Genomic DNA, 12,651 nt, shown 5'->3' with positions numbered 1-12,651 from the left:
AAAGTTTTTTTATTTTTTAGCTAATTCAAATAATTTTTTAATAAAATTATTGGAATTATTAATTTTTTTAAAAAAGATTTGTAATAAATTAATTTCAGGGTTGGTATTTACATGTTTCTCTTGAGTATTTCAAACTGTGACCTTTATTTGTTAAATTAAATTTAAAAACTGGTGTCTACAATTTAACAAAGTTAATATCATTAAATATCAGAAAAAATCTGAATAAAATACTTTTTTGTTTTCTCATAACATTTATTCTCATAACATTTATTCTCATAACATTTTTCTTTTTTTTTTCTTCATATATTTTTATTTATTTCAGCCTTCATATGAATTTTTCAAAACATAAATCATTGTTGTTGCCCTGTGCTGAATACTTTCTTATATTTTAATGTCAGCCTTTTTTTAAATGGGTACTAAATGGAACCATAGAACTTGATTAGAAGTCTAATATATACTGTGTACAATACATTAGTTTATAAGCTTTTTACCAAAACTTATAGTGTTTAATCATTCCAAGTATAGAGTTTGTTGAGGGGCTTTGTAATATATTTTTAATTATTTCTAGAAGTATAGAGTTTTTTGAGGAGCTTTGTAATATATTTTTAATACATTTCTTGAAGTATAGAGTTTGTAGAGGACTTTGATAATATATTTTTAATATATTTTTTGTTGTTTGTATTTTAAGTCTTTTGTAATAATCACACATATTTATTTATGCATTTAATTGTTAACAAAAAATTTATTTTCGATATTTAAGCCAAAATGCATTACAAAACATTTTTTTATATTTAACTCAATCAGCCATTTTTTGGATTAATTAAACACTGTTAAAGTTTTATTGCAAAAGTAAACTGCTATTTAAAGAATCCAAATTTAATATGGTTTTAATATCATCAATATACACTTTACAATTATTTTTTATTTGATCAGATTGTTAATTTATCCACATTTTGTGCAACAGTCTAAACAGTCTAACGTTGGCTCATCTTCATCCGTGGCAAATAGACTTTCAAATGCTACTTTAGTTACTTTTAATTGAAGCTTTGAAAATTTAAGTTATTGCTACTGCTAGTATGGTACAGTGGCAGATTAAGGCATTTCAGGCCTCAGTCAGTTATACTTTAAGGGCCTTGTTTAAGCATATGACAACAACAAAAATGTATACTTATAAGTTATAGATTGGATTTTTTTATGTTTAAATAGAGAAATCAAATTACTTGTTTTATGTTATACAATATTAGTAGAAAAAATATTTACCTAATTTAACCTTTAACTTACTTGGTATTTAATAACTACTTTGTACACTTACCTCTAGAGACTACTTTGTACACTTACCTCTAATTACTGAAGTTTAGTAAAAGTAAAAAAAAATCACAAAATGTTAAAATTTTTTCTTGATTTAGAGCGTACGAAATCTGTAACAATATATAAAAAAATCAGTTTTGTGAAGAATGCTGGTCTCTAAACTTATCGATAAATTGTTTTTTTGTTTGATATTTTTGACCAAAGATAGCTCTTTATTCTTTTTTAGGCAGAGAATAATTGCTCTCGGGTGCCATTTATTGTCATTAAACATAAATACATACGAAGTGTGTTTACTATATTAAGAAACACTGCCTTTAAACTTTACTCCCTTAAGCTTAAATATTTAATAAATGATGACCAATCATTAGATAATTGTTCATCAATCATTAATTATTTTAGTTATAACTTTTAGTTTTAACATCAACCATTAAACTAATTTGATTATGAATTATCAATTGTGAGTCTACTTTAATTGTCATTCATCAATTATAAATATGCAATTATTACTAATTATTATTCCGAGTCTTTTTTAATCATTGGTCATCAATTAAAAGTCTTCTTTGATTATGGATTATCCTTAGTCATCTACTTTGATTATTGATCATTAATTGAACATTGATTAAATGAACATTGATTAACAATTATAAGTCAACTTCAAACATCGATAATCAACTCTAATTTGATCACTCATGATCAAATTTACTTTAATCACCAGTTATCAAATATAAAACTTAGATTATTGTAATCAATAAAAATGCTTACTTATAATTAGGGCCCTGCAAATCAATTCGATTGGTGAACCAAGTGTCGCTTCAATTCAAGATTCGATTCAAGTTTTTTGAATCACTATTTATTTTGTAAGTGTTGTTGAATTTTTAAGATGTCCAACGCTAAGATGCTAACGAATTGTTTTTATTTATCTCAGTAAAGTAATTGTTATTGAAAATAATTGTAATAGGGTAGAGCAGAGCATATAGGGACACTTAAGAAACAAATGCTAGTTTCGGATAAACTAATCATGGTTAAGTTTTTTATAAGTTTCTTAAAATTCATCGATAAAAGAAAATGGAAAAACGAAAAAAAATTTCTAAAAATAATCTATGACAACCAAATTAACGCAACTCAAGACTAGCAAAGTTACATTTTGCAAGTGGGTGGAACAAGTGGGTGGAACAAGTGGGTGGAACAAAGCAGGGCAGTTAAAAAGCAGCAGTTACTTGTTAATTGTAAAGCTTTAAAAGTGATAAAAAATGAAGGAATTTTATCATTTAAACATGTTCAGACATTAAAATCTCAAAAAAGTAACATACCCATACAAATTATACTCCCATAATAACAACTAAAATAAAAAAAACTTTTTGTGTTTTATTATAAAATATTCTTAAACAAACAAATTTGAGAAATTGTTCTAAAAATTAAGTAGGGCAAAACTAGTATTAAATTGGTAACTACTAAATTTTAAGTTAAACAAAAAATACTATGGATCACATAAATCACATAAAAAATATCCTGAAACTATTTGTTAACATTTTTGAAGGGCTGGCTTATTACCAATACGCCAATGTAGAGCAATTTTAAATATGTCATATGTATTAGCAAGTTTTCGAATTCTAAGCTCTTTTTATTAACAGCTAAAACTGCATTTCGTCCCATTTCAGATGATTGATCTTTCTTATTTAATTTCTTACCATCGTTGTTTACATCAAAATTAATAATCAAAGTTAAGTTATAAAAATAACAATTTCTTTGAACTTATACTGCTTTTCTAAATAATGAAATTAGTATTTTAGATTAAAAATAAAATCATCAAACTGTAAAAAAAATGGTAGTAATATAGTCATTAGCTTGTTGTCCCGATATGCCCCACAAAATTCATTTTACTGTATTTAAAACTATTCAAAAAGTTTGATTCCATATATTATTTTAAAACAAGATTCTAAAAAAGGATAAAAAATACTGTCTGAAAAATATGAACATTTTATAAATAAGGCAAATTAGCAATAGTTCAAGATAAATCCTTTGTCATTGTATTGCTTAAGAAAATACACAAATTTTGCTTTTAGCAAACTTACTGATGCATTTTCGTACTTTTAATGCGTTTTAGTATTTCAAAAATTATTATTATTATTATTTTTTTAAATTATTATTATTTTTTTAAATTATTATTATTTTTAAAATTATTATTTTTTTTTTTTTCACAATAATGAAGCACAATAATTTAAAATGTTTTATCAAAAAAAATTTTAGGAAAAAAATTTTATTAGGCTAATATAAGGCTTCAGGCATAACTGTCCTGTTATGCCCCACTGTCTTGATATGGCCTGCTCTATCCTGCTGCTTCCAAACAACCGCTGAAAAAATAATTTAGGCAAAAAATAATTTTTAAATAAAGTTTTTTTTTTGTTGAAAAATGATGCTTAAACTTGGATTTCCTCATACTACTAGTTCAATTCATGATTCTATTTGATTCACAAATCAATACCCGCTTTGATTAGAGATTTGATTTGAAACTAAAAATTCTGATTCGCAGGGCCCTACTGATATAATTTTGATATGATATAATTTTGTCTATTATATTTTATTTATTTTATTCTGATTGAAAAGTATTCCTTTTTTTTTAAAGTCTTTTCGAATTTTCAACACTTGGATGGGTGATCAAGCTAGGATAATATTACTAAAGACAGTTTTAGATGTCATTGAAAAAGATAAGTTACTAGATAAAGTTCAAAGATCTGGTGAAGTTCTTCTAAATGGTCTCAAGAAGTTAGAAGTAAGTGTTTCAAATTTCTATACACTCTTATATATACATATAAGAATAGAAAAGAAGTTTTGATAAAATTCTTAACGACTGGTACATATCCAGAATTTTGACTATGGGTACATAAGTGTATGTATCTATGTGTGTGTGCATTTGTCTATATATATTGCAATATATAGAAAAATACTTATTCTTGCCAGTGGTGTCTTTTTTTTCAACCAACTGATCCAATTATATCTTTAATATAGCAAAACTTATTAAGTTAATCCTTCTATCACCATTTATTTCAAAATATTTTTTAGATTTCTCTGTATTCAACAAAAGTGCATTTTTTATGCTCAAAACAATAATATTACAAGCACCTTGTATTATTAGGACAATTAGTATATTAGTAAATAAATATCAATTGTATAATAGAAACCACCACTAGAGCCACAACATCTCTTCTGAGCCAATAACTTATAAACTGCGCAAACAGCAGGCTTGGCCTAACTCCTTTACTGCACTTTTCTAAATTTTTCTCTTATTTGTAATTTTATAAAGCATAACTTTTATTTGTTTATCTTTATCCAGTTTATCTAGCTCTTTTGCTGCCTAACACTGCAATTTTAGTATTAATTTGTCTTTTTTTTCTCTACAACATATCATATGATATAAACATATATGATACTAGCAGTAAGCAACCCGTAATACGGGTTATTAGTCAAAATCAAGTAAAGAAAAAAAAAAGTAAAGAAAATTGCCGAAACCTAAAAAAAGAAATAACACCACAGCTCAATAAGATATTACTAAAATACTTGAACTAAAGGAATTTTATTTATTAGAATATTTGAATAATCAAGTTACAATTATAGCTAAACAATGGCTAAACAGTTATATCATAAACTAGAAAGGAACTCATAAAATATTTCTTATACATGGTCATTACCAATTTTGGTATTAAGAAATATGTAAGAGCACAATTATTACATAGGTTTCATTAATGCTCCCTTTATTAATGCTTATTTAACTCTCATTTATAAGAGAGAGAGGGAGCAAAAGACTGTTTCCAAGGCAGCTTGTTAAAAAAAGTAAAAAAAACACTCAATAAGTATTTATAAGCATAATAAAAGTTACTGTTAATGATAATAACAAAAACAACATCGTAGCACAAAATAGCTATAACACAAAATAGCTATACACAACACAAAAACTTAAAAAAACCATAAAAACCTATTATGCTACTAGTTAACAAAATTATTTTTAAATTATTTTAAAATTATTTTTAAATTATTTTATTATGTAAAGTTCCAGCTTCTCCCTAACTGTCGACTAATGTTTAATAGAGTAAATTATACATCATATAAATTTACTAAATTAAAACCATGTTTCAATAGTAAGCAAACTAATCAAGTGGTAACAAATGCAACTAAAAAAAAACATAATTATATCTTTAAATTTATAAAAAAAAATTAAAATCATTCAAATTTAAAACTTATAAATTGTTATTATAAATAGTAAAAATTTCAGCTTAATATTTATTGAAATCCATATCTTTGCATAAGTTTATATAGGTAACTCCAACAAAACTCAGTTATTTACTGCAAACTATTGCAGTACTGTCGACATTCCTATATTGATGAATTGTAACCCTCTCACTCAGTCCTCTTCTTTACATCTTCTTTGATTATCATTTACTACTGACCTTTCATGGAAACCATATATACAATCGATTGCTAAATTAGCATCTGCTAAGGTTGCTTCTCTTTATCGTGCTTGCCATTTTCTTTCTCCTGATTCCATTCCTACCTTTTGGGCTGGTTCTTCTAATGATGCTCTTTCTCTTCTAGACAAGGTCCAAAAATGTATTGTAAACGTAGTTGGACTATCTGCTAAGCTTGAGACTCTTTCCCATCGACGCAAAGTTGCATCTCTTTTTTTCTACAAATACTATTATGGACGCTGCTTAAAAGAGCTTTAATCTCTAGTTCCATCTACTAAAACTCATTCTCACTTGACTTGTCATTCATCAAAGTTTTATTCTTATACTGTATCTGTCCCTGCATGCTCCAAAAACTTTTAGTTGTCTAGCTTTTTTCCCCACACTTTAACCCTTTGGAACTCTCTCCCATCTTCATGTTTTCCTGACTCATACAACCTTCAGCTCTTTAAGTCTTCTGTCAACCCGTTTCCTTGCTCTATTCTTTTTTTCTAGTAACTCCCAACTAAAACATGGAGAAGCAATATTTTTTTCCAACTACTTTCAGTAAAACTTATTTTTTTAAAAGGAAATATATAGATACAGAGAAATATAAAATACAGAGATCATCCAGGTCATAGTTTAAAAATCCGGAAAATTGTTTTTTTTTTAAATATCCAGAAAAAATCCAGAAAATATATTTTCCCTTATTTTCCTCTTAATTTTGCTTTTAGCTAAGTTGTTTCAATTTTTTTTAATTGTTCTTAATTTTTCTATGAGTGATGAGTAAAAAAGCTTAAAAAACAATTATATTACAGAAACATACACCTAAACTTGTATGTATAGAAAATGTTTTGGATATCCGGAGAAACTAACAGTTAAAAAACATCAGGAATTCTGGAAATATACAGAAAAATATAATCACTGAAAATATACTGAAATATAGACACATTTATAAACTTACATGTCAACAAATAACAGTTAGTTTTCTATGTTAAATACGTAAAATATATATCTAATATAAAATAAAAATAAGATAAAATAAAACAAAATTGTAAACTTACACCAATCAGTACTGTCACCAAACTTACACCAATCAGTACTGTCACCAAACTTACACCAAACAGTACATTTACTGTCTAAAAATGTTATTATTACCCCTTCTAATAAAGTTGAAAAGTTGAAGTGACTAAAAAGCAATTCAGCTCTTTTCAATTGAACTTTCTTAGTTCTTTTGTTCTTAAGAAACTGAAAACAGATAAGTAAAAAACCAAAAACAAACATTTTTTGTTTTTGGTTTTTTAACTAATATATTTAAACAAACTATATTAAACAAAAAAAAAATATCAATTCTCCTTTAAAGACAAGAAAAATTATCAGCTCAAATTTGCTTGCAGACCTTGCTTATAAAGTCGTGTGAATAATAAGAAAGGTGTTTAGAAAAGTGTAGAAAATACATAAAAATGGCGTATGCAATGTTGAACATTGAATGTCGACTGGGCTAATTATTAGTAAATATTTTTTAAAAAATTCACAAAAATTTACAATATTTTGTTCTATATCACATAAATACTTCATATAATAAATCTGAAATAAAAAATGTAAAATATAAGTACAATAATACAAGAATAATGTCTATGAAAAATAATTTGTCTTGGCTTTTAGTGGGTGATTAAAAACAGTAAGATTCAATAATGAAATTACCTATTTATCATTTTTAACAATGGACACCAACGTGAAGGTAAGCCAAATGTCTATCAACACAAAACATTACAAAAAAAACAACATCATAACAACAACAAACCAGAATAGTACATACCAAAGATAATATAACACTTATATAACATAACTTAAGTAACATAAAATTCATATATAATGGAACATAGGTAACAACATTATGCAAAATATTATTAAAAGATATTATTATGTATTTCCAGAATAATTGATAATAAAGGCGCAGTTTGACACTAAACACTGCCAAGTCACACCTTTGCTATAAGTAAATCGCTAGGCTGGCAAGGTTGACAAATCTTGCTCTACACGTTTGTCAAGTCACAGCACTTTGAAAACATGGAAACAACATAATATAAACATATATGCCAACTATAAACACAATATATATATTTAATCTTATATAACATATTTAAACACATTTATAAAACAATTATATAACACATATACATACAATAAAAAAACACATTCATAAAATAGTTATAAAGCACATATTACCACATACACATATTTAGCAAAAAAGTATTTATGCAAACAAACATATATAACTTAAATTATGCAAACAAAAAGTTTTAAAAATGACATGAGAAAATTTAAAAAGAATAATAGTAAACAAAATATAAATATACAAACTATAATATATAAAATATAAATATATATACAAATAATACTCTTTACCTTTATATGTTTTTTTTCATAAAAACTGTAATCCTCATAACAAATTTTAACCTTCACATACAATAACATGTCAGTGTTGGCTCAAAATTTTAATTTAGTTTTTTAAATTTTCTAAAAAAGATTAAAAATAGTTAATAGCATCACAGAAATTTTAAAGTAGTAATAAACAATTTTATAAAAAGTTTTAATATAGCATTAGTATTATTCCTTTATTGGAAAAAAGGTGCATAAAAATAGTTAGGTCTCATCCATCCCCCTATTTTCCTTCTAAAAAATAAAATATAAACTCAATAAAAACAGAACTGCTAAAAAATAAATAAATGAAGCTAAAAGAAAAGCTAAAACAAACAAAATGTAAACATTTTTAAAAATTAAAAGGAGTAATCCTTTCTACTTTATATCTAATAAAAATGTTATATATAAATTGCTAAACTATTTTCTATACTTACTTCAATTATAATATGATCTTAATGATGATTATTTATCTTGATTCTTTATGTAATGTTTCTAAACTAATAAATAATTAAATTCCAAAAGGTAAAAAGTTTTAACTTGCTTGATAGATCTTTCTCCAATGATCGCGTGCATTTTGAGAATGCGCTCTTTCAAGTTCAGAAAAGTTTAGTAACTAATTAAAACTACTTTTAAAATGAAAGTGAAACGACTTTGAAGTTTTTTTTTGAACCACATTAAAATATCTAACAAACAAAAGCAGTTCAATGGATCATCTCGACTTTCTGATGTTTGAATGTGCATATAAATGACCAAGTTTCTCATGCTGAAATGTTTTACAAGTTGTAAATTGTAAGTATGACTTTAAGTCAACAGGATATGACAATGCAAGGTTTAGGTAAATGTTTTCTGATTCTGTTGTGGCAAATTGTTATAAGCATTTGTTATAAGCAAATTGTTTTGGCAATTGTTATAAGCGAATCAAAAATTATATGTCAAGTACAGTTTGGGCTCTGCAGTTACAGCTCGGTATGTTAAAAGTAAAACCTGATATTACAAATTCATCAGACAAAAAAATAGAAATAGTAATATACTGTGGTTCTCTTTCTATTGGTTATTGTGACTGCAACCAACTTGTTGATCATTATTTTAAATTTGACTGACTAATAAAACTGACTTAATAAGTTATAAAATATCAAAAGCAGCATTGTACTAACTAATTTTTTTTTTGGGTGATATTTTTGGTCTATTTTGTATAGACCATCATCATTCTGGATTTGTTATTATAAATGAGTTCTATGCTTTTCAGAAACTCGATAAAGAAGTTAATATCTCAATAATATTAAATTATGATCTTACCCAGAAACTTATGATAAAGTTCCAGAAACTGGTGTGCAAATTAAGAAAAGAAAACAAATTTGATAAAAAATATTTCCAATTATATCTGTCTGACTGTATTCCTCCACAACTTTACAGCATTATAAAAGTTCACAAGCCGGAAAAAAATTATCCAATGCGACCGGTAGTTTCTAGCATTGGCACTCCTCCATATGGTTCCTCAGAATATCTTGTTAAAATTATTCAGCCTACCCTAAACAAAAACAAATCACGTTTGTTGAATTCTACATCATTTGTTAATGAAGCAAAATTCTGGTGTGTCAGTCCAGATGAAATTCAAGTATCATATGATGTAATAGCTTTGTATACATCAATACCAATTGATAAAGCCATACCTGTGATAATTATCTTAACAATTATATAACTGATCTTAAAACAAGAACCAAATTAACACTTACTCACATCCACCAATTAATAGAACTATGTCTTAGTCGATGCTATTTTTTGTATAAAAATGAAATTAGAACCATACCATAACTCAAGTCCGATTGGATTATCACTGATGGTTGTTATTGCAGAGGCATTCTTACAAAAATTGGAAAGAAGAGCTCTACATATTGCAGAAAGCAACAATTTTTCACCAAAATTTTATAGGAGGTATGTTGATGATAGCCATGCCAGATTTGAATCAGTTGAAAAGCATAACAAATTTCTTATTTTATTAAACCAACAAGACTCCGATATTCAGTACACATCAGAGGTTGAAAATGATCAAAGAGAACCAAATTTTTTAGATATAAAAATAACTAACACAAATAATTACCATTATGATTTTAAAGTCCACTGTAAAGAAGCAATAACAAACATACAAATAAAACCTGACTCAAATATCAACCCTGCAATTATTACTGGAGTTTTTAAAGGTTTCATATCACGAGCCACCAAAATCTGCTCCGAAAAATACATTAACAACGAGATTCAGTTTATAATAGAAATGTTTGTTGAAAATGGTCAAAAGAGATCAAATCTAGAAACAATTGCCGCAAATTACCTTTCAAGGAAAATCAATCCTAACAACAAAAAAACTAGTAAATAATGTTGCGATAATAAAGCTACCTTGGCTACCAACACTTGGATACTACAAAAAGCACTAAAAACATATAATGTCAAAGTGATTTTTACAACACCACCTAATTTAAAAACAATTCTCTGTAACAACAAATCTAGTTTAATGCCAAACAGCAACCCTGGGGTGTACAAGCTTACGTGTTCGTGTGGGGTAATTTACAATGGGGAAACAAAAAAGAGAATTTTGCAAAGAAGCATAGAATACCAAACTAATAGCATGAGTGGCAGTTGGCATGCTTCTGGAGCAACTGAGCATTGCAAAGAATGCCATGGGATATTCGACTGGCTGCACCCAAAAGCTTTATCTAAAAATAATAATTATCATGAAAGGAAATTAAGGGAATTGCTTGAAATTAACTATGCGCAAACATCTCAGGAGTTTAAACAATACCTGGTACTGCTTAACAGAGATAACGGGGTAAAAGTTGATTCAAATAGTTGGAGACCACTATTTAAAAAATCATAAAAAAATAAAACAATTTTTATTGGCATCGTCTTTGTAATGGCTTCTTTATGATTTTTAAATTTTTATATTGTAACGGTTTTTAAATTGGTATTTTACGTCTTATGATGGTCTATACAAATTAGACCGAAATATCACCAAAAAAAAAAATTAGTTAGTATGATACTGTTTTTAATGTTTTATAACTTATTTTAAATTTACGTACAACAAGAAATGTCGCTTTGAAACTGACTTAGACTCTTCAAATCTTTTACATGTTGGAATAATTATCCGTTAACAAAGCTTTTGAAATAAAGTTATCATTGGATCTAAAGAAAAAGTCTGACAATATTTTTCTTGAGCTTGGTACATGTAGCCTTCATAAAGTTCATACTCTTTTCAGAAAAGGCATTTTAATAATTAAAATACTTTCCATTGATTTAGATGAACTTTAATTGATGCTAATTTAGTTGATAAATTAATTTGGTTGTTGATAAACTTTTAATTGATGCTAATTTAGTTAATAAATGAATTTGATAAGTGAGTTTGCTAAAAAACATGCTGAAACACTATGACTTTTGATTAAATATGTTGCTGTTAGGATTTTGGAACAATAAACCTTTAAGAGTATTTTTTAATGATAATGGAGAGTTCTAGTCACTGTCTGTAACATCATCTCATCAGTAACATTGTGTAATGTTACTGATGCGATGATGCCTGTTTCAGTAGAAGAAAATTTAGGACTGAGTGCCAAGAGTTTTATATTTCCCCTGCATCATATTTACAAGAAAACTTAACTTGCTTGGTCTTTTACCTAAGTTAGATTTCTTCAACCAAAGAGACTCTGTGTAATAAAGTTAGAGATCAGTGATTAACTTATGAAGTTATTCCAGAACACTTTTGTATTAATTCTCAAATAAATACTACTTCTGCCACCCAACAACAAACTTTGTACTGGTCTCATGTTTTTAATACTTGTTACCTAAATGATATAAGCAAAACATCAATATATAAACGATTAGTTAATTATTGGATTCAAGTGGGGACTAAATGTGATGAAACTGGAAATTCACTCACCTACTTGCACTTGTTAAGTGTGTTTTATCCTTTAGTCATGGCAACAGTACACCAGAAAGAGGATTTTCTATAAATAAGAACTTTATGGAAGTTCGCATTACTTAAAAGAAGAAATTATCATTGGATTGAAAATAGGCATGATTTAAAAAAAAAATCATTTTTTGTCTTTCGTGCATAATTTACCTTTTGATATAAAAATTAAAATGTTGCAGCAATTTTTTTAGTAAGAAATGAACTTAATAAAGTTAGTGGAGTTATGAATTTTTTAATAACAAGTAACTTAATTAAGTATTCTAAAGAGTCTCATCAAAAATATGAAGCTTATTTGGCCAAGCAAACTTTGATAAAGTTGAATCAGAAAAGGTTAAACAACAAGAGTTGTTGACAAAATCTTTATAACAAAAAGACCAAGAATTTTTTGAAACAGATTTTATGTATATTTTCTCTTAATTTTATTCCTTGTATTTGTTCACTGTATAAAATTGTAAATAAATAGAAACAAAAGTTGTTTCTATCGAAAAATTTTTATTTAAATTTTATTTTATTTAAAAGTTGTGCAAA

General features: G+C 26.5%; 1 protein-coding gene across 3 annotated transcripts in view; it reads left to right on the top strand.

The window, feature by feature from the left end:
* LOC100214907 (4-aminobutyrate aminotransferase, mitochondrial) overlaps positions 1-12,651 on the top strand; it is a 69,564-nt gene that overhangs the window by 55,999 nt on the left and 914 nt on the right. For all 3 annotated transcript variants that reach the window (XM_065800750.1, XM_065800751.1, XM_065800749.1), the window contains one exon: positions 3,932-4,078. In XM_065800750.1, coding sequence (XP_065656822.1) covers positions 3,932-4,078 — 147 coding nt within the window. The remainder of the gene's footprint in view (positions 1-3,931; positions 4,079-12,651) is intronic.

Source organism: Hydra vulgaris, chromosome 07, assembly GCF_038396675.1.
Source record: "Hydra vulgaris chromosome 07, alternate assembly HydraT2T_AEP".
In the NCBI taxonomy this organism is placed as follows: domain Eukaryota; kingdom Metazoa; phylum Cnidaria; class Hydrozoa; order Anthoathecata; family Hydridae; genus Hydra; species Hydra vulgaris.
This window is presented reverse-complemented; position numbering and strand designations above follow the sequence as displayed.